Source organism: Staurois parvus, unplaced genomic scaffold (genome assembly GCF_062004578.1).
Source record: "Staurois parvus isolate SC_StPar_1 unplaced genomic scaffold, SC_StPar_1.0 ptg000147l, whole genome shotgun sequence".
NCBI lineage: Eukaryota > Metazoa > Chordata > Amphibia > Anura > Ranidae > Staurois > Staurois parvus.
This window is the reverse complement of record NW_028317943.1, coordinates 10956132-10980059: the sequence shown is the minus strand read 5'-3', so window position 1 is coordinate 10980059 and position 23928 is coordinate 10956132. Positions and strand designations below refer to the sequence as shown.

General features: G+C 38.6%; 1 protein-coding gene and 1 long non-coding RNA gene across 4 annotated transcripts in view; one reads left to right on the top strand and one right to left on the bottom strand.

The window, feature by feature from the left end:
• The window catches only part of SLC16A7 (solute carrier family 16 member 7), a 109617-nt gene that overhangs the window by 34765 nt on the left and 50924 nt on the right, over nt 1-23928 (bottom strand). For 2 of the 3 annotated variants that reach the window (XM_089674030.1, XM_089674031.1), the window contains exon 2: nt 16870-17103. In XM_089674030.1, coding sequence (XP_089530156.1) covers nt 16870-17083 — 214 coding nt within the window. In that variant the 5' untranslated portion in view covers nt 17084-17103. Of the gene's footprint in view, nt 1-16869; nt 17125-23928 lie in introns of those variants that run through there. The other variant, XM_089674032.1, reaches the window with a different exon arrangement.
• LOC149464758 (uncharacterized) lies at nt 12090-19400 on the top strand. Its single transcript, XR_016312292.1, has 2 exons — nt 12090-12373; nt 16633-19400. It is a non-coding gene; the product is annotated as an uncharacterized LOC149464758 (long non-coding RNA).

Sequence of the window (23928 nt, the reverse complement as noted above, 5' to 3'; positions counted from 1 at the left end):
CTCTGTGTTGTAAATCTTATGTCTGACAAATATATACAGCTAGCAAACAGTAGGGTTACCTGGGGCAGAAATTGTTTGGCAATTGATTGAGTCTGTTTCTCATGCCCACCTAAACCATGTTTCTTTTCATACTGGGGCCTAATGGGAATCTTTTATGCTGGGACATGTAGCAGATAAAATAGTATTTCTTGTACAGTCAGTCAGGGTAATGTTACAATGTCATATAAAATTCTCTCTGATCTCATCAATGCAGAATAATTATCTCTAGCAGCCAGGTACAAAGCTGTACTGAGGGATCAGAATCCATAACACCTATAGGCTGCTCTATGCAAAATCGTTGGAGACTCAAAGGAGTATTCTACACAAATTAAAATATGTGCCATACAGGCAGTGTTACTGCAGACCCCTTTATCAGCTGGATCACTCCAAAACATACTCTGTTCTCCAAGGTATGGTGGAGTAGGCACATCTTATGCCTAACTCCACACTGTGACACTGAAAACCCATTCAAATACCGGTAATTGTGTTGCTGCAATGCAATTACATGCATTGGTGAAATGCAGTGCCACTCATTTTGAATGGTACCCCAACACACCTTGCCAGCAGATGTGTATTCTGGTTCACTGCAATGCCACAAAAGGTGCATATATCCCTTTGTGGTGCATTAGACCACCCATTCGCACCACATTTATGTGAATGGGCCCTCGGTGACTTATGAAAAGGCCCAAGCTGGGTCACATGTGAAAATATATGCAAAGAATGATTTTCATAAAGTCAAATATTCAGGGCGCTTCAGCATTGCATTGAAAGAGTTCATACAAATGCTGCATAATATACATACTATGCAAAGTCATTTTTAGTTTGTTTTTTTGAATACTGCTTATTGAATCCAAACAGTAGTACATAAAAATAAAAATGCACATGTTCACAACTGAAGTCATAGTATAAAAAAAATCTGAGTACAAATAAAGAACTAGAACAGTGACAGATATGTGTGCTTTCGTCACATACAAGAATGAAAAAAACACGTTACCAAGAAGTGAGTGAAGTAGTTATAAGTTAAAGGTTGAGGTCACTGAGAACCTAATATGAGAGTAGAATTACATCATAGGTCCCAAATTTGATATCATTTTAAGGGACAGTGTCTAATTATAATAATAACAACATTTTTTTATAAGGGATCTGATAACCAATGATTTCCAAAGGTCCACACTTGGAGAATATGGACTTATTCATTTAATATTCTGGTATAGTGGGGCCAATATTCTTCATCTAGTATACCAAATAAACAAATGTCTGATGTGTAGGGAAGAGGGATTTGCAATAAGGTGCTGAACACAGTGACTACAGTAACACAGTAACCCAAAACGAGGTGCATAAAATCTGCCTGAGGCTCATCACATAGTATATAGTTGAAAATGGTCATATTGTATGTCCCATTTTGTACAGGTGAATAGGGGATATGTATATTTGGTGTATAATATACAATGGAACAAATCTATGCTTCACTCTTGTTGAGACCAACATATGAGAAGACATATTATTCTATTCCTCTATAGACATAGTAGGCAGCAGGGTCTGTGTCATTAAAGACCAATATACACTAGTGAGCTGCACTGAACACACAGCCGCTGGTGTGTACTGAGAAATAGTTTTGATGTGCCAATTCCAGGGCATCACACTGTTTACTATTTCTTTGTCACAGGTGGCATTTCTATATAGTTCTATTTACTGCAGTGATGTTCGCATCAAAACCCACTGTGCTGAAAATGTTCTGTATACAGTACTTTTTCAGTGGACACCACAGAAACACTGTAGTGTGAACTAAAACCATTGGATACAAGGACGTTTGTGTTGTCTACATGTTGGGGCTGCACTGGAAATAGCTGGTGGTGTAGCCCTGAAGCATTTGGTGTGACTGGGCCCTTAGTCTTAAAAGCCTGTGGAGTATTACTCAGCTTAGTGTGTAGCAAGTGGGAATAAAGTGTGGATATTAACCATTTTGGGCCTAACACTCCTATTAGTGGTGTGACAGTGCTGGTCCTGCCACTGTGGAAAAAAGAAGTGAAAAGAAAACATTGTTGTCACAATTACAGTTTGAGGCACTCCAGAATAGCTGTTGTAAGCCTGAAAGATAATTTTTCTTTTGGTTTGGAATTCTAGGTTCTGGAGTCCAGAGGCTTTGAAGAGCTTTGTAAGAGAAGAAGCCTGTAACATTGTGTCCAGGTTTTACCAAACGTCAGCAGGTTGAGTGTGCACACAGGAGGTCCCCTGCTCAGAGGCCAGAGTGTAGACCAGAGCACCAGGGAGCTGCAAGAGAGAAAGTAGCTGTGGAAAAGGTGCAGATGTTGCATGTGAGCACAGTGGTGCTGGGTAACGGTCTGAAAAACCAGGTCAAATATATTTTATTTTTTGTTTGAAGTGATGGTGCAAATTCCTGCAATGGTAACCTTTTATTTCTTTGAAACTGTTTCCTGTGTGGAGTGAACTCACTGCAAAATACTACACTTGAGTGAAACCCCACAAATATCACAGTGGATATTCAGATATGGGTTAATCCTGGTCCCTGAATTGTGCCTCCAAGTCATTGTGCAGTTGTGGGACTCTATAGAACAAGGGTATCAAACTGGCAGCCCTCCAGCTGTTGTGAAACTACAAGTCCCATCATGCCTCTGCCTTTGGGAGTCATGCTTGTAACTGTCAGTCTTGCAATACTCATGGGACTTGTAGATTGGCAACAGCTGGAGGGCCACCAGTCTGAATCCCGTGCTATAGAAGAAGCTACGAGGTAAATCAAATCTCTCCTATAATTGGATGGATGAGTACAATATGATAATTATGTAAGGACTTCTGTTTAGCAAAGAACAGTTTATATTTAGCATTCTTGTGTAAACTGGTCATGCAGTATATGATTCTGCACATTCTCCCAAGCCAAAATGGTTTATTTCAGTGGGGTTTGCCATGAAAAAAGAATCAGTATCATCATAGTCATTGATTAGTTTCTCATCAGTCTGGCGAGAGGATTTTTTAATAAAGGAAATAGTGGAAAGTTTGTTGTAGAACTAAAGACATTTTTTTAATTTTAGATAGAGTAAGGGAGGGTCATAACTCCTGTCCGTTTTTGTGGACATCTGTGTCCCATATGGGAGATTGTCTCTTACATCTAATGCTATAGCCAAAACAGGTAGTGAGAGAAAAAACCTAAACAAGTGTAGGAATTCCTGATTCTCATCAAGGTCACCAGAACTAGTGCCCCTCTATTTCTGTTCTAGTAGCAACCCAAAATATGGGATTTTGTTTCATTTTCACTATTGGTGATAATGGTAAACAGGACAGAGAGGGTAATTCTCCCTAATGGGAACACAGTCAGTAATAAAAACTTGGCAAGTGTTCTTCTCCCTCTCCATTCTATCTAAAACTTTAAAAAAAGTTGACTTTAGTTATACTTTAAGAACACACAGAAGAAATGCCATAAATATATACCAAAAGGCATTATTTGTAGTAGGGTTTTATGGACTTCTAGGAACATTTGTAGATGATCTGAGATGTAGCCATTAGACCCTATCGGAGCTAAAAGGTGTGAAATTTCCATTTAAGCCTGAGACCTGCCAAATGGAAGGATAAATGTAGGAGTGGACAATGGTTAGACATATTTCTTGTAGGTTAAGCTATAGAGTCCACCTTGCCCAACATAAGATCAAAATGCCTCGCTGCCAGAGGTGAAACAAAGCAATGCCTTAGTATCTGGAAATGAAAATCTCTAAAGATCCATCCAGTAAGTAGTTGCTGGAGAGTGGTAGCATAAGGTACAGAAGGAAAGTTAGAATTGACCTGGCTGTCCAACACTGGGTTTAGTATCATGATAAAATTCCCAGTACAAAGTATACAGGCCTCAGAGAATTGAACCATGAAGGATATTGCTACATGGATAATATTTTATGGGGGCTATACAATCCTATGACAACCAAGTGTACAGAATATATAGCAATAGAATAGTGGCATTAAAAAATGCAAATTTTTTACCTGCAAAAATATGGGCATTTTTTATTATTATTTTTTTCAAGTGAACTTGTCCTTCAAGCCATTCAGCAGCTGTTTTCTCCATGGTTTTGCTCATGGCTAGACACTAGAGGGGTTCAGGCACTTGTAGAGTGTGATAATGTGGCTGTATGGGATTTCAGTCTGTGAAATGTGATAATGTGCTTATATGGGCTTTCAATCTAGGGGACAGTACTGGAATGTGCGGCTCTCAGTGGGAGCTAAGCTCAGCAGCAGCTTTCCATGCTGATGGTATCCATGGCCCCCTAAATCATTTATTTTTTATAAAGCATTTACTGACAGGATTGTGGAGATTAAACTCTTGCTGAAAATGTTAGTTGATTGGCTGTTCCTTGTTTAATACTTTTTGAAACAGTAACCTGGAACAAACATGTAAATCTTGAAAGCCAGAGCTCCTACCCTATACTTTAAAGGTCAGTGACACTGAAGACAGTGGATAAGCATGAGAGCCAGAGATCTAATATTTTCAGGGGAGCTCATGAAAGGCAGTCTCTTTAGTTCCTAAACACAGGTTTCCTTTAAGTGCACATTTATGCCAAAAAGGATGTTTTTAAGGATGACCCCCTCAGAAAACATCCGGCAGGAGAGAGGGGCAAGGAGCACCAATGCGGCACCTGAGAAGAAGAGGATCGGAGCTGCTCTGTGCAAAACCACAGAGCAGGTAAGTATGACATTTTTTTTTATTGCCTTTAATATCACTTAACGGATGAAACATGCTTTTAGTCTGTGTAATAGAAACAGTGTGTAATTATTTATGAAGAATAATATAGGCAGAATCATTATCTTAATTAAATAACTGTTGATTAAGTAAAAAATATAATACAGATGTTATATATTTCTATTTTCCGGGGCAATGACAAATAAAATGAAAAACCTACAAAGAGCTCTTTGACAAGTTCTACATAAAAGCTGAAGTTCCCTTGCCTTCCCTGCTGTAATCAAGCCCTTTAGACTACACTGAAGGTCATGGACATGTGATATCTAGTTAACAGAGGTTCTTTAAGTTCAATGACACAAATTATATGTTTGATTCATAGTTTATTATAAGGTTATTGAAGCATGTCTGCAAAATCTGAACACCGAGTCCTGCACTTTGTTACTGGCAATTATTTTCACACTAGTTTGAATGTGTATTACTCCAAGGTAATGAGCTGCATTTCCCATGCAGGGGAGTATTATATATGCTGCAAACAAGTAAAATAACTAATAATCTAGGATAAAACTGTTTAGACTGACAAGTAGTTACATTGTATACAAAGTTAGACACAATATTTGTTCTGTGCAGTGCTATGTCATTGCTACGGTTCCTACAGTAGTTAGAAAATAATATGATTTATTCTCTAGCATTTTATTGAGGATTACTGTCAGCCTGTGTTCACATATATGCGGTGCGGTATATTGCATGTGATTAGCACAGGAACTGCACCGCATTCCTGTGCAAATCACATGCGATTTCTGTGCGGTGCGATTAGCACTGCACTATAAATATGCAGGACCCTTTTTTTGGTCTGCACTAGAATCGGATCGCACCTATGTGATCCGATTCTTCACATCGCACCGCATTTTGCGGACTGCTTTTGGGGTGCTTTTGGGGTGTTATTAACTTAGCATACACACCTGCAGCGGTTCGCATGATCTGGGTGCGATTCTGATGTGGTTAGGAATTCTCACAGAAAACGCTGCAAATTCCCCACCGCATCAGTGTGAACCAGGGCTCAAGGCTGGGTCATCACATTATGCAGCACAGTACAGTAAAGAGGAGAAGCCAGCCCAGGAACAACCTATCGCTCCCAAATGTCCATCATATGAAAGGACTGTCCCTCTGTTGAGAACAAATCCCTCTATTCCCCTGTGCAGCTTCAGTTGGCCCTCTTTTTAGTCGGATGTGTACATCACTGTATAAAATGTACTATTTTATTACCAAATATATTATGACAAACTGAAACTTTTATCCAACCTTTATATTACTGCATTTGTTATTTTAGAAAAGCCAAAAAAAGGAAAAAAGGAAAAGCAGAGGTCAAAATAGTGCTTATGTGGTTTAGTCAATCCTTTTCTGTATATTAAATCATTGTGGTCTGTGTAACTGGGGCTTTGACAAGGACATGTATTTTGCCTTCATACTGTGTTGTAAAAGTTGTCCGTCTATATCATTTCAGAAAGTAGGGAGGTATTGTATGATAACCCGATACCTGGGTTTCTATTCACTGTTTAAAGGAACCAAGATTGCATAGGGGTGGGTGGTCTCTATTCAGCAAATGGAAGAGAACTAAATGATAACATCTGGACACTTCATTCACTTTTGGTCCAACTTTTTTTCATGCAGTCCCATTTGTTTTTAATACCTGCCTGCTCTATCTGGCTAGAATTTTGGGGGGAAATTACGAGTAACTTTTCCTTTGACTATGTGCTGGAATAATAGCTTTGCTTTCATGAGACTAGGAACACAATTTAGCAGATATGTCAATGGGCTTTTACAATAGAACAATACAAGGAGCAAAACATAAACTATTGAGAACAATACTTTACTTTAACAACCATAGCAGCCAATCAGAATCTATCTTGTACTCTCAGGGGCTTTTTAAATAAAGCAGGCGTTGGGATAGGCCTTGGTGTGCATAGCGTACCAGTGAGTATTGGGAAATGGATAGCAATACTTGCTGTCTGTTTTAAATGAACCCTTAAGTTTGGTGAAGTAATTTTGATTAGATTTTTATCAGCCAAAAAACATTTAACTTGGAGAGGATTCTGTTCCAACCAGCAGGGAATCTGCTCACAGATCCCCTGCTGATTAGAGCAGGGTGGGCGGATGACACATCCACTCAGTTTCTGGAGAGCGGACACAGACAAAGTCCGCTGTTCCATATGGGTGGCTGAGATTTAACAAACTGTGCTGTCTTTTTAAACCCAACTACCCTATAATCTGATCCACATAAATAGAAGTGGATGGAGTCCTTTCTGTTTTTTTTCTTAGTAGACATGATCAAACCCGGAGCACCTACCTGTTCAGAGGAATGCGTAGACTTTCTGCTCAGGTCCACCTGAAAAACTGAAAGTGGACCTGATTGGATAGCCCATGTGAAAGGGGCCTAAGAGTTCACTTTGTATTTTCTGTTTGGATAAGCTTGACATCTCCTCAGTATTAGTATTACTTAATTTGAAAATGAATTCCAGGCAGATATAAAAGACACAAATGAATGCAGCTCTGTATAAATAAAGCATTACATTTTTTTTGCAAATATTGCAAGCACTAAAATTGTACAAGCTATTAGTGGTGAAGCTAGATATTCTTTCACCCAGGGCAAATACTCAGTTTGGTGCCCCCCTACCCTCCAAAAACTCAGCCCCCTGCCTAGAGAGAAAAGTTTAAGTATATTAAATACAAATATAAGCCATAGTATAGCAATAATATATGCAGTATGTATTAGTCATATCAATGTTTTGGTAATAGTGACTTGCTGTACATGTAGCGTAAAGGGCTACACAATCACCACAAAGGTGAGGTTTAAATGAGACACCTCGCTTCAATAGTGGATTAGGAGGGGTGCCTTCAGAAAAGAATAATAAGGTCTGTTTCTGTGCGCTGTTCCTTCCCAGCAGCCCCTCCTAATCTACTGCAAAGGTGAGGTATGAAATGACCTCACTCTACAGTCATGCCTGGTTTATTAAAGGCCCCACCCAGGGGCTATTTTTTGTTGTTGTTGTTGTCGTAACGCCCTTTCTAATCTTCCACAGAGGTGAGGGTTGAATGAAGTGATCTCAAGCATCACCTCTGGTGTGGATTAAATGGAGCACCAGCAGGAAAGAAGTAAATTATTAAAAACCTGCTTCTGGGCTCTCTTCTTTTGTAGCAGTGGCACCCCTCCTAATCCACTGGAGAGGTGAGGATTGACATCCCCTCTTAAAGCGCTGCTGCTTTTTTCTAGATCGGCAGCTAGGGTTGCCACCTTTTCTCCAAGCCAAACCTGAACACTTGAGTGGCACACGTCAATTTTTATTGTAGTATACACTGTAGCAATTGTACGTACAAATATGGACGCGAACATCCATTTTGTTAAGATCCTCCATCTTGTGTCATTCTCACTTCAAATCAGCCCCCCTCCCTTTCTGTTGAGTGGCAGGTGGTCTGGTGTGGCTGAATTCAGGAGTGCATCGGGCACAGCTGGATACCCTTCATGGTTGTAAACCCCATTAGCTGGTTCCATAGTGTCTGTTAGCCTCTTGCTCGGAGCTGATTGTAAAGCTGTAAACCCGCCAGTCACTGGACTTGAAAGCATTCTGGCATAGCAGTAAAACATATATCTCATTTGGAAACCACTTTTTCATACACTTTCATAACTTCTCTTAGGAAATACATACAATAAAACAAAACATATATTCAGAGAGGTCATTTTAATACAAGTCACCTGATATCTTACACCCCTAGATTACGTCTACCCGAGAGCAGAAAGCAATATCTCTTTAACCGTCACAGCCAGATATGTCATATGTGATGTCTGGGCGTTCAGAATATCATTCTGCATATTATCCTACCAGTGGATAGGATGCTACATGTACCAATGGAAGGTTATTGACCATGGTATAACTAGGAGGGATTTTGGTCCTAACTTGGGTCTCCGCCTAGACCCCCCCCTCCCCAAATGAGGCGATTGGCCCTTGGCTTTAGAGACACCCCCTGCTGGGGAACTACAAAATAGTCTATCAGGCCTGGAGAAGTAAAATGAAGAGATCTCCCTTTTAACATCAGGAACCAACTTTGGGAGAAACAGTACCCTTTTGCTCAGGACCCTTGAATCTGCTTAAACCAAGTACTCTGGCAAGTATTCTACCTCTCTAAACTTCTTTCTGTTATCTCTCTGCTGTGTTATTGCTCTCTGTATTTATATATATATATTGGCTACATCTTTTTTCTGTAAATATTTTTATTGCACCATTTTGACCTTTTTAGTAATAAATCCTATTTTCTGTAAAGTGTTGAACTGTTTCTAAAGCTCTTTTATGCAAACTAAGAATCCCTGTCTCTGAAGAGCGCTACTGTGTGTTTTAAACTTCTGCATACATCTGCCTGCGGTGACAGTGTGTATACAGACGCTTATTCAAACATCATAGTATTACTGCTAAGATTGGCGAGTTTCCTCCTTCTCCATACAAAAAGGCGGTGGTGGCAGTGTAAAGAGTTAATTGCGGAATTAACCTGACCCAGTAACGATCGCTCTCAGGCTGCGGCACATAGATTGTGGTCTAGTGAGCTGGAAAATCTTTTTTCAGGGTGCAGCTGACCATGGCATTGTTACTCAAGTGACAGCGTGGTTTTAGATTGGCTAGTCCTTCGGTCACGAGTTGGTGAGAAGGGCTGGGGGTCTGACGCCACGCCCGTCACATACACTACATGATTGTAAAAGATCTGGGATACCTTCGGTGCCCGAAGGAGAGCAGCAATGGGGCGTGTGTAGAAAGCCATGATGAACAGTGCACATGGCCAAATTGTGTTAATAGTAGGGAGTCTTAAAGTGGCATAGTTAAATAGAACAAAAGCATTCTTGTCACTGTAAAAATTTGAATTTAGTCTACCTTAAAAGTGGACAGTGTCAGTCAGTAGAACAGTGGACAGTATCAGAAGGGCAGGGGATAGTGTGTGGACAGTGTCAGTAGGGCAGTGGACGGTGTCAGTAGGGCAGTGGACGGTATCAGTAGGGCAGTGGATGATGTCAGTAAAACCGTAGAGGGTGTCAGTAGAGTAGTGGACCATGTCAGTAGAGCAGTGAATGTATCAGTACAGCAAAGGTTGTTGTAAGTAGAGCAGTAGATAGTGTCAGTCGGGCAGTGGACGTTGTCAGTAGCATAGATGACGGTGTCAGTAGAACAGAGGTTGGTGTGAGTAGGGCAGTAGATAATGTCAGTAGTTTATTTTTTTTTTATTTTTTATTATTTTTGCAATTTTGTTTTTTTTTTATTATTAGATTTTACAGCTTTTAAATTATTTTACATTTTGCATCCTGCCGTTGGGGGGCTTTGGTGATATAGCAGGGGTCTAAACAGACCTCTGTTGTGTCGCGTCTGAGATAGAGAAAGGGACTGAGGACAGAGATTCCCTAGTACCTTTCTCTGCAGCCTCAACTGCACTGGAGAGTGAATGAATGGGATGTGCTCTGTTCTGAGCAGTGTCCCGTTCAATCACAAACTGAAGAATAGTAAACACAGTTTACAATGACACAGGAGCAATCTGTACCGATCAGGGGTGGACTGACCATTGGGGAACTCAGCACTGCCCGAGGGCTCGGGGTCAGTAGGGGGCCCCATGAGATGTCCCTGGTACCTTTCATAGGCTTTTTTGGGTGTGGTTTGAGTGTGGGTGAGGACACAGGGGCCCCATGATCCCATATTGCCCGGGGGCCCCATGAGTTGTCAGTCTGTCCCTGGTACCGATCACTCACTGTACTCATTCAGAAAAGAAAAGGGACAGTTAATGACACATTTACTGGCCCCTTTCCCCGCTCTCCATCCTGACACATCCTCTGCAGCAGCTGGCAGGAGAGAAGAGGAGGGGAGCTGGCAGCACTTTGGGGAGGGACCCGGGGGCAGCAGAAAGAAGAGGAAGTTGGATGGGAGGGGTGGCAGGGGCAGCATTTACTAGAACCAATGGGCTGTATTTTACTCCTGCAGCAGCTGAAAGGGAGAGGAAGAGAAGCTGGTTTTCAGCATCAGTAAGAAGAAAATACAGCCCCTGGGTTCTAGTAAATGCCATCCAGGGGTTACAGGAAAGCCGCATGGGTCTCCTGAAGCATGGAGACAGCGGCACCCTTGCTAATGCGGTGCCTGGGGTACATGCCCCCCCTATTTTCAGCCCTGCAAGGTCCTGTGGCCCTGCGGCCTTTTGCAATCCTTTGTAAAACAGCATGCAGACTGGATGAAAGGAGAGTAACAGGCGACAGTAGCTTGTGTTGCATGCAGGTGTGCTGATGAGGAGCATGCTGATAGGAGGAGAGTGAAAGTAATGTGAGAAGACAGATGACTTCTTTAGTCTGTTGCTACTTCTTGACTAGAGTAGAAATATGACGCTGCTATATTCTCTATATGCCCTGTAACAGAATAGCTGGTATTATCCTCCTGACTGCACTGTGTGAGCGTTACAAAAGGAAACATTATAAAGAACTGAAAATTTGGCAGGTAAAAGTGCTCCCTCAAATGTGCTTCCTCTGTGAATTTAGATGTTTGCCTGGAGTTCAACTTTAAATAATATATCACCCTTCAAATAAATTGTTTAAACTGCTCACTAAATTCCTGCACTGTAGCACTGATCACTCTCCTGCTGAGCTTCAGTAAATAAAGGAGACAGGAATTCTGCTATGCTTGCTGAAGCTTATTTGTCCTGCTGAATCCAATCTGTTAAATGTACAGGTCTATAAATATCTACCTGTTTATGGCGTTTAGTAGTTTTTCATTCAGGCATAGCTGTAGCGCACTAGTCCAACCTACTCTCATTTACAAATAATCTGTCATCTGATAACCTGGGAATGTCAGCACTAATGTGCTTCTCAAATCCACCGTTAAATTCAAATGGCGATTCAGGAATCAGAGAAACAGAACATTTCACAGCGCTTACACTGAAAATGTAAAGGGTGCCTTTGATTTTGGCTTCAGTTACAGTAATTATATAGAATTCACAGAAAAGACTAGGATATATTGAGCAAGCCTTCTGATTTAGGCACAGTTGCTGTGCTTGCTGGCTGGCTAATGGTAGCTCACTGATTGGTCTCACTTGTCACCTAGAACTGCTCTTAGCAGTTTGGCAGGAAAAAATACTGTCACATTAGGATATTCGACTTAAAGATAAAGTTTAATCTGTTTATGTTTTGCTTTCTCTGACACCAACATGTTAGTGATATATTTCAATGAAGCTTCTCAATGCAATGTAAGCTGATCATGACTGGTGGGAAGGGGCCAGCAAGCTGTTGTACCAGAAAACATCACAGTATCCTGTCTCAGTGCTCCTGCCAAGTGAACTCAGCCCTGATGCAAGAAGTATGCCGAATCTTGTGAGAAGCTATGCAAATATTAAAATGCCATGGTGGGTGGATGTCCATCTAGAGGAGTGGCCATTCCTAACCATTTCAATTGCATGTGATGTTGAGGCTCCATAATTGAAAGAACTGAAATCCTATGCATAAAAGGGGAGGACAAGCTACAGTCAGGCAAAGAAGGAAAGGACTAGATGTTGCAGGTTCTTCTACAGCAAGGAAATGACCTACACCATTGGGAGATCCCAGAAGAGGATGTTCAGGGCCACGCTGTGCAAAACCATTGCACAGAGCATGTAAGTATAACATGTTTGTTATTTTAAAAAAAGCCTTTAAGCATCTATTTGGACTCTGTGACACAATGGGGTTGACTTACTAAAGGTAAATAAGCTGTGCACTGCAAAAGCACCGCAAGTGTACCTGCAAGTGCACTTAAAGTGCAATGCAAGTGCAGTTGCTTTATCTCTAAGGGGGAAGCTCTGAAATGAGGGGAAGCTCTGCTGATTTCTTTCATCCAATCGTGCAAGCAAAAATGCTGTTTTTTTTTATTTTCCTTGCATGTTCCCCTCAGATCTAGAGCAACTGCACATTCAGTGCACTTGCAGTGCACTTCCAAGTGCACTTCGAGTGCACTTGCAGTGCACAGCCTATTTGCCTTTAGCAAATCAACACCTAAGCAGTGTTTAACATCATTTCAGCATCATTCACTTCCATGCACACTAATCGATTTGGTTCTTTAGTAGTGATACCTTATCATTTGGTATTTGGATTTTCCCAAAACTGTTTCTACAACCTTTTTTGTTTAGGTTTTTAAAGTTTGCATATGTATGTTCGACAAACAATAGCGGACATAAAGATTTCTATGCCAAAATGTTAGGAAAATTGGAACTGAAACATGATTTTTGTACAACTTGTTGATAATTAAGCAGTTTAGAATTATGCCACCGTCTACAAGAGAAATGGACACTTGTCACATATAAAATTGAAAATCAGGCCCTTTCTACCTCACAAAAGGTCAGTTGTAGCAAGCAGTCCAAAATAATGATAAATGATAATGTATGAGGAGAGGGAGCTGTGTCCATCAATGGACTTCAAGAAAGGGATTTCACAGTAAGTATAAAAATTCTATTTTCTCTATCATCCATTGAGGGACAAAGCTTGATGATTATTAAAGCAACCTAGGGACATCCAAAAGACAGTTCAAGAAGAAAACAAAAAGGAAAAAAAGAGCAACAAAAGATGACTGCAGAAGCTTTTAGCCAAAATTAGCATCTTCTGTAGCACATGCAAATGTGTGGAAGACCAGGTTGCAGCTTTACAAATCTGAAACACAGAGAACTGATGACTAAAAACACAAGAAATACTCACTAACCTAGTGGAGTTTGCCTAATGGAAAAAAAAGAGGTACCTGTGTAACAATTTATGGGCCTGCACAATAACCTTCCAAATCCACCTTGAAATATTGGCTCTAGAAGCCAGAGAACCTCTTTTAGGACTTTATGGAATGACAAACAGGGAATTCAACTGGACTTGATGTCTACAGAGGCATCTTGTGAAGTAATGACAGATTGATTAATCATAACTCTACAAGGTTGATTGGAAGCTTGGAGTCTTCCTGGGGCCAACAACTCTGAACAAACAGATGATCCAGAACTCCTAGAATTTAAACCAGAAGACTGGCATCCATTGTGGCAATCTTCAATCTAAGTGAAGAAAAAAAATCTGCCCTTTGAGAGAGATCTTGGTTTGGGCATGTAACAAAATATCCTGTTTAGAATAAGACTATTTTTATCCTATGCTGTGAGAATGTTCCACTGCAATGTCCTTGAATGGAAATAAACATGACAACCTTCTGTCTAAACAATACCTGAATGGCTAAAGAGAGGTCTGTCCAATATTGCTGAAACACAGAGGTGAGGCAAAGAATCAAGGTGGAGGGCAGAGACCAAACTCCGTTTTTTACCTTTTCATACTACATCTTGCAGCCATTCTTTAGCTAGCTTCCCAAATCTCCATGAAAGCTATTGGGTATCCCCCATCCTTGATGGAATTGGTGGGGAAAGAGATTCATGTGGTAGTGGGTTCATCAACAGGCTTGGATGTCTTGCTTTGTCTTAAATATTTTGAACCCCCTGAGCCAGCTAGGCTTGGAGAAGTATTGTGTTTCTGGAATGTGGACTCTGACTTGAAGGAACAAAGAGAACATCTTGATACAGAATAGGAAGGTGTCGACCTGCGACATTTATAAATAACTTTTTGTGTCTCGACATGTTTTTAAATTTGCTTCCAATTTCTTATTATTAGGGTGCCTAAAGCTGAAGCTCATTCAAAAATGATTTTTTCCCCCTATAGCTGCAGTCACATCACTTGCCTTTAAAAATGTATATCTAATGCTGTGCAGGCTTGCTGTGTAATATAGAAATTTTCTACAGAGTGCCTATTCCTCTTCTAAGTGCCGAATGTACTGCATATCAGGTTGTTAAAAGCTTCAGATCTTTGGGCTGACCTCCATTCAAGATGGTCTGATGGGGACCAGTCCCCTCCTCATTCTCTGAATGTAACAAGATCTTGTTAAAGCAACCAAAACAATCAAAGTTAGAATAAAAAGCAGGGCCCCCAAGTGCCTAGCTTGCTAACTTAAATAAAGCACAGTCTGAGAATTAAAATAAAGATGAGAGCACCTCCATGTGAGCAGCTTTCAAACTTACATAAATTATAAGATACATCAGTAGTAACTAGGAAAATTTTAAATGCTCACACAAAGTGGCCTGTTGTCAACAGCTATTTCTGTAGCAAATACCCACACACATGGCCTCAAGACAGGCCTTCAAAACAGCATAGGTCTGCTAGTCACACATTAAAGTGGGTCTTCAGAGATGGGGACAGGAAGACTGTCATAGCTCTGGTCCTGATAACTCCACAAGGAATCCCCAGATACACTGGCCTGACCTGAAAGCAGAGTTCTGTGCTAATTGAAACACAGATGGGTAGTCACTGCTGACTGCAGGACAGTCCCTGAAAGAACACCAGTGTACTTGATGAGCTGTGAAAACCTGTATTAACAAGGCTTGCCTTCAGTTTTCTATGTGCCTAGAGTCCATTTCTCTTGTAGGGAGAATTCCAACTCTATGTTTATTAAATATATTTATATTGTATCCCTTAGTGGGTAATAGAGAAACTAAGTTACACAGAGCCATAACAAATGGTGGATGATAAAAAAAAAAAAAACTTCAACGTACATACATACATATATACATATAAAACTCATACTACGCTACATATCTACCATTTCCCCATCTCATCTATCCAAATAGATAATTATAAACAGATGCACAGAACCCACACAGGGCTATGAAGCTACTCAAGAGATGACATGTCCTATACCTATAAGTTGGAAAAGTCCAACCACAAATGCAAAATCTTAAAGAATTCATTTTGGGGGACATGCTCATCTAGTGTGGATATTTTTTATTACGATCCATGTTGATATGGTTAAATAGTTATTAAAGGGCTGGAGGGTTTTTTTCCATTTAAGAAGAATATTCTTCCAGGCTTGAAAGAGGATTAATCTAAAGAAAGTGCATACATGTGTGAGTAGAATGAAATCTTTAATAATGCCCATGAGGGGAACCTCCAATGCAGGTTATCCGGAAGAACCAATGGACAAGTCAGAACATGTAGAATGGTTTTCATGGTATGTATATGTGGCATTGTGCATGTGGCATGAATCTCATGCATTGCAGGTTTTCAAGGGTGTAGTGCCAATTTATGATCGAATTTAAGTTTTTCCACATTGTTTATAACATCACCAAAACCATATATCATGTAACTTCTTCCTCCATGAAATTTGGGATGAATTGAAGCCAGATATGGTGCAATTATGTAAATGACTTGGCACCTATGGTTTGTAAATGATTATAGGTTGTCATGGTCAGCTTGGTTTTACCAGTAGTTCTAGTGAGGTTGAGAAGACACTTAACACGGGGGAGGGGGGACCAAATAAAGCTTCAATAGTATGTTGTAGTAAGAGATATTTAAGGAAGGATTAGTTACTGATTTGTGTATCTTCTTTAATAGCATAAAAAAGAGAGAAATAATCCTTCCAGAAATAACTGTAAAAGGTACACAATATCTCAGCTGAAGCACCAAGTGCAGTCAAGGTCTCCCCGTCCCTAAAAACTTTAAAGGACATTTACAAGAAATAAAAAAAGAGAAGTCGGAAGGAATCCCTCCAATAGGTACATAGGCAGAAGCTGAACTTTCTTTGGGGGGGGGGGGGGGAAGGTTATTATTGTGTTCTGTTTTTGCGTCCATTTTTACTCATGTTAAGCATTGTCATTGAGACAGGAAGTTAGACATGGGAAAAAGCCTTACATAAGTTCCAACCCTGCCCTATTCTATCAAAACTAAAATGTTTTGACTGGAATTGAACTTTGTGCACCATCTTTTCACAGAGGACAATGGAATCCAGTACATCACATTAAAGTGCAACCAACAGTATGTGTTTTGTAATTCACCTCACACATACAGAGAATGATTGTTTTTTTTGTCTCAGCATTACAATCTAGCTGGCTGTGTAAATATCAACAAAACATTAATCGTTCTTGGGGCCTGAAGACAGGTTTGGGAAAAACTGCATTAAGCAGACATATGTGGATATTGTACTACTGGATTATCATCCTGCTGTTCATGACAAGCTGAATGACTTCAATAAACTGCAATAAAAAATGAAATGATCGGTCCAATGATCCAGGAAAAGCAGCACACAGAATAATGATGCTTGGTAACTTACCTCCAGCATACATGACTGCCAGCATTATGGAGGATATCCATGCAATTTCACTGTATGTGGTGCTGAATATCTCCTGGATTTCTTTGAAGAATACTGTAATGGCTTTGGGAAATGCATATGAAAATCCAATTGAAATGAATGAAGCAAAGACAACAATCCACCCCCATCCCCCATCTGGAGGGGCAAGAGCTTGTGTCACTGGCATATCAGGCATCTTTTCCGGGGATTTATGGTCTGAAAAACATAATATTGCAGAGGCCCTTTTGAAAATGCACTTGGATTGTAAGACAGGTATGCACAATCTAGAGAACAGCAAGAAATATTTTTGTATAATATAACTCTGACATCTGTTTGAGCATCAATGGTCAGAAATAGACATGTGCAGAATGAAAAAATGTGTTTAGTTTCGGATAGATTTGTTAAGTTACTAATTTTGTTTTGTTGCATTAGTAACAAAATATTTTTGTTTAGTTTTGTTTCGTTAATTCATTTTCAACCGGGTTCAAAGTTATACAGTGGATTCAAAGTATTCACATCGAATTCAAATTGAAAATATCGAATCAAACTGAATTCATTGTGAAGAATAGCTGCTTCTATTATATTAAAAATTAGAATTTTGGAATTTGGCTATATTCTTTCTATTCTATTCTATTTTTTCTGTTCTATGCTTGCTGTATCTATTTTATTCTTTTCTAGTTTATTCTATTCTTTTATTTTCTATATTTTTCTTTTCTATTCAGTTCTTTTCTATTATATTACTTTATTTTCTATTCTATTATATTTTATTCTATTCTTTTATTTGAATACTATTCTATTATGTTCTGTTTTACTCTATTATTTTCTATTTTGTTGTGCTTTATTCTTTCTGTTCTTTTCAAAATTCAAATTTCGGAAAATGGATATATTCTTTATATTTTATTCTATTCGCTTTTGTTCTAATCTATTACTTTTTTCTGTTCTATTCTTTTCTATTTTTTATATTCTATTGTATGCTTTTATTTTCTAATCTATTCTTGTATATTCTATTCTATTTTACTCTATTCTATTCTTTTTAAACTTCAAATTTTGAAAGACAGCTATATTCTAACACTAATACACTTGGGGGCTGATTTACTAAAGGCAAATAGGGTGTGCACCACAAGTGTACTCCAAGTTCACCTGGAAGTGCACTGAAAGTGCAGTTGCTCTAGATCTGAGGGGAACATGCAAGGAAAATAAAACAACTGAATTTTTGCTTGCACATGACTGGATGAAAGAAATCATCAGAGCTTCACCTCATTTCAGAGATTCCCCTTGGATCTAAAGCAACTGCACTTGAAGTGCACTTGCGGTGCACAGCCTATTGCCTTTAGTAAATCAACCCTTTGAAGGAAATAAGCAACACTCAGCAATATGTTTATACTGAATTTCAAATTAGTTTTTTAATTCAATTTAGTATTTAAATTAAATTTTTTCATTTTGAGTCCAAATTGATTCAAATTCCAAATGAAATTTTATTTCATTATTTTGGATTCATTTAAATTTGTTACTATTGTAATTCAGAAATTCTGATACATCCAAATCTCCAAATAACAAAACTTTTGTCCGAATTTCGAATCAGAACAAAACAAACGGCACATGTCTATTCGGAAAAGACCAAACTTTTGACAAGTGCTGCCATATTAGCTGACTGACCTCATACATTGTCTTAGCTTCTGAATTCATAACTATGACAAATAATAGACCCCTATGGCTGTTTACATTCTCATTAACAACTGGATGTGTCATTTGTTATTCCCTCTCAAAAGTTAGAACACTGTGTGGATGATTTACAAATCAAATGAGGCTATTCACTTTGCAAGGAAACTTTCCCTTAGCTTAATGAATGAGGTGAACTCTGGTGACTCAATCATCTAATCATGTAAAAGCAAAAATACTTTAACCTTGCAAGGTTAACAGCCTATATGCCTTTAGTAAATCAATCCTACTGAGGTCAGGCTCGCAGGGTAGATACTTCCAGACTTCACATGAATTCTAGCACTGCAGTTGAAGTGCCAGACTCAGACAAAATAAGTAAAGATTAAGAGGAAGGAATATACATCTTCTTAGGTTAGATTGCACAATTTTTAATTTATTCCAGAGTAAGACTATTCAGACTACAATGTAATATTAATGGATTTTTTCTTTCTTCTCCAATCCCTTTCCCCTCGTTCCCTCTTACAGTTTTCCCTCTATGAAATCTACTCCCTGGACTATGTCCTACTATGAACTCCCTCTGAGCTTAGCTATACCAGGAGTTCAGTTCTTGCTTGCGCTTTTTTGATTTTTTTATACTTGAATTTTTACCATTCTGAGATGGAATTCTATCTCCTTTGTCCTGTAATGTTACCTAATTTAAATGTTTAATGTGGTGGGGTGGACTCATGTCCTCCCATGTCCCCTCTTATTTCCTGTTGTGCTTTTTCTTCTTATTTGGTTCTCTTTATGTGAATTGTTTTGTGCATCAAAACCAATAAAACTCTTTCAACAATAAATAAATAACAATAATGGAAGTCTTGAAGGATCCCAAACATGATTGATTGTCTTTAAAGTGAACCTTCACACCAAAATTGCTTTTGCAGCCAACACAACATTAGCTAAAAGACAGAACTAAAGGAGGAAGGATCTGGAGCCACATCATCAGGGGGACACAGAAAGTGTTGGCGCCTGGTGTCCTAAGAAAGGAAGGTGGCAACATGAGACTGGGTGTGCAACAACTGAGTGGCAGATCACAACAGAACAACACTGAAATTATTGGGCAGGTGACTATGGTGTCCGTTTAAGAAAGAGAGAAAAGCTGAGATCCTGAGGATCACAGCTGATCTCTCAGGTGTGCTAGGTTATGAAGCTGAGGTGAGAAGTGGAGAACATTCTCTTCACTTCTCATCACAGGACACACTCCTCTGTCATTCACTTTTACGGAGATGGCCACTTTATGAAGGTGAGATCTGAAGATCTCACTGGCCATCTCTTTAAAATATCTCCGTCCCAGATTCTCCATCCCAGAGCTGGAGAATCTTGGTGAGAAGCTGCTATGATGTGAGGAAGAAGGTTTCTTTCTTCCTAATATCAGCACCAGCGGGGTTAAACATTGATATAAAATTATAACTATGTTTATGTATGTATATATGTATATTTGTGTTTTATATATGGTGTACAATGTATGTATATATATATATATATATATATATATATGTATACACATATGCATACAGTATAGTTATAATGTATAGTTGTTTAGGACGCATTCATACCTGAGCAATGCAGAATTGTTGTCAGAATTGCACAATTGTTACCATAATTCCAAATTGTGCTAAAATTGTTTTAAAATTTGCAGTGCGCTTTTGGGTGCCATTAATTTTTAATGGCACTCCAAATGCTGTTAGCAGACATGCATTTTGCGCACATTTTGTCATTTGACAAATACACTATCAACGCACCAAAATACGTATTGAAAAAACACACAACACTCCATGCCCAAAAAAGGTTCAGTTTGGCTTTTTGGAGCCCTTTTAATGTACATTTTGGTGAAGTTTTTAACAAACATTTTGCTGCTTTTTTTTCAACGCATGAGCTGAAATTTTTATGTGCATTTTGGTGCTTCTTTATGTTTTGGCTCCTTTTTTTGCCTCAGTTTTTGTGTGTGTTCTGGAAACCCATGCAAAATGCATGCCATGTTTATGGTGCCATTATTTGCTAATGGCACCCAAAACTGGCTAGCAGATGTGCAGTTTGCCAAAATATGTATTAAAACCAAAGCAAATGCACTTCAAAAAAGTGTCAAAATACATGCTAAGAAAAGTGCCAAAATGTGTGTTACAAACCACAGCAAAATGCATGTTAAAACAACCTGTGCCAAAATGTGCACTAAAGTGCCTAAGTCTAGGTTCACACCTATGCAAGTTGCATTTGAGCTGTTTCTGCATTGTGTTTTGCGTTGCGTTTTTGCATTTGCATTATTGCTGTGTTTTTTATGCATTTTGCATTTTTTAAATTTTTTTATTGTTCTTGTTGCTAGACAGATTTAAACTGCAAAAAGCAAAACGTGGCAAAAACGCATCAAAAATGCAATACAAGCTGTTCTGCAAGGTTTGCATTGAAGTTTATAAAACCAAAAATTCAACTTTTTTACCCTTTCCAAAAAACGCACCAGGTGAAAATGCACAGGTGTGAACATGTCCCATAGGAAATCATTTGAAACGGACTGAACTGTGTTTCTGCAAAACGCTGCAGAAAATGCTTAGGTGTGAACCTAGGGTAAATGTGTGTTTAGAAAAGCGCCAAAATGCACATAAAAAAACCCACATCAAAATGTGTGGTAAAAAAATACAGCATGTTAAAAAGCGGCAAAATGAACATAAATAATGCTAAAATGTGCAATAAAAAGGAGCCAGAAATACACATTTAAAAAAGTGCCAAAATGTTTGTTAAAAAACAGCAGTGGTAAGTGCTTATTATTTTAATGTAATTGCATGATCTTTTTTACTTTGGTTTCACTGTTTAATCTCAGGTGATCTGTAATCACACAATTATTTCACAAGATCACATGCAGCCCTCCCCTTTCTACACATATCTCAGCTGTTCTCAGAGGAAAAACTTCTCTCTTCTCCTTCTGAGAACAAATGTTCTCCCCATCATAAACAGGGGTACAGAGGAGAAGATTTTTCCCTGAGAACTGCAGAGAACTGAAATGAGATAAATTATCTCTGCTTAATAAATCTACACCTATGTTCATGGAGGATAACCCAGCTAAAAAAGTGGAGATTGAAAATAGAAAAAAATGGAGAGTTGCCCCTTAACCACTTCCAGACTGGCCGTTCTATATAAATGGCCGGACGGTGGCAGTGCAGGGTCGTGTGGCCATTTATAAATGGCCTCCCCGCACCCTGCTTGTGCGCGCTCCCTGGGAGCGTGCAGCACCGCGATCCGGTGCCCGCTGTGTCCTCCGGACACAGTGAAACACTGATCGTCGGACGGGACCTCTGTACGAGGTCCCGATCATGTGATCACTGATTGGCCAATCAGTGATCACATGCAAAGTAGTAAGCAAGATGTCACTTGTGACATCATTGCTTACTACTTGTGAAATCTGTGAATGATCACAGAGGTCACATGGTACAAGGCTATTCACAACAGCTTTGTACCAATTGACAAGCTGTGACCAATCACAGCTCACTCAGTACTTCTCAATGACTGCAAGAATGCAGACAGAGAGAAAGAGAAATGATTGCTTTTAATCCTATATGGGTGTAAAAGCAATCAGTGTAAAAAAAGAAAACAAAAACTTCATCACCCCCTACAAATAGTACAGTGTCACCATAGTGACACTGTACTGCTAGGGTGACAGTATGTGAAAAAAATAAAATAAATAATAATATAAAAAATTTAAAAAAAAATGTAAAAAAATGTTTAAAAATGATAATTTTTGGTTATAAACTAATTTGGATTTTTTTTGTTTTACTAAAAAGATAACAGAATAAATTTTGGCCAAGATTTATAATGAAATATTATTTATTTGCAAAATTGTATAAAAAAAACACTTTTTTTCTAAATTTTTGGACTTTTTCATTTACATAGCAAAAAAATAAAAATCCCAGCGGTGAATAAATACCAACAAAATAAAGCTTTATCTGTCTCAAAAAAATGGTAAAAAATTCATTTGGGTACAGTGTTGCATGACCGCGCAATTGTCATTCAAAGTGTGATAGCGCTGAAAGCCGAAAATTGCCCTGGACAGGAAGGGGGTAAAAGTGTCCGGTCTGGAAGTGGTTAAGGGTGATGCTGTTAAACAGTCACTAAGCAACATCCATAAAAAGTGCTTATCTATCCTGGATTGGTGTTATTTGAGCACAGCCTATAAAAGCACTTTCATACCACATTTTCTTTTATGAATATTTATTTTATATTGTTTGGTTATCCCTTCATAAACTGATATCTTTATAACATCACGTCAAAGTCAAAAGAAAGCAAACAAACAGTTAGAGAAGATTAACACATGTAAAACACAAGAAGCCTATTTAGAAAATTACCTATATTGTATTACACAACTGAAAAGTGAAAATGAAGCACTGGATTACATAAGACAGCAATTTCTAGGATGCATCACACTGCTCAAAATACACACCTAAAAGACTGTGTATGACTAACAAAAACAAATGTCCTATTGCATTTACACTTCCACTCTGGTAGTGTACTCCATCCTGTCTAACAGGCTTTTGTATAGAGCTAGGATAGGTTTGGCTCAAGACCTTTAGGTAAATAGAACACAGGTGATGAGCTTTACAATTTCCATGTCCTGTATGAAAAATAAATAGAACAAAGGGTATAAAGTACAATTTATGATAATTCAACCACAAACTAAAAGGCAGTAAAAGTAAACGTTTATGGTTTTGCCTGTACCTTCAGTTCCTTTTGATTAAAACTGTCCTGCTAGAGATGCAACTTTACCTATTTAAAGTAGAATCACTGTGGTGAGCACAACAATTTATTTCTATCATGGGGTCAATTGAGGAGACTTTCTAGTATTTTAGGAAATCTCTAGTGACCAGCCTACAATGGGTACCTTTTCAGGAGGCAACAGGTCCTTCACTAAAGAAGATATGTTTACGAAAAATAAAATAATAATTTGTATTAATTACATCATAAAATATACAGAAAATGTATAAAACATAAATAAAAGAATATGATATTCGGTAGTAGTACATCCAGACGCATGGCATATTCCAGTGCTATAATATTACTAATAACCCCTTAAATTCCATTGTTGCATAATAATTTGTATTAAAAAACATCATAAAATATACAGATAATGTGTAAAACATAAATAAAAGAATGTGATATTCGGTAGTAGTACATCCAGACGCATGGCATATTCCAGTACTATAATATTGCTATTTACCCTTTAAATTCCATTGTTACATAATAATTTATATTAATTACATCATAAAATATACCGAAAAGGTATACAACATAAATAAAAGAATGTGATATTCGGTCGTAGTACATCCAGACGCATGGCATATTCCAGTGGTATAATATTAC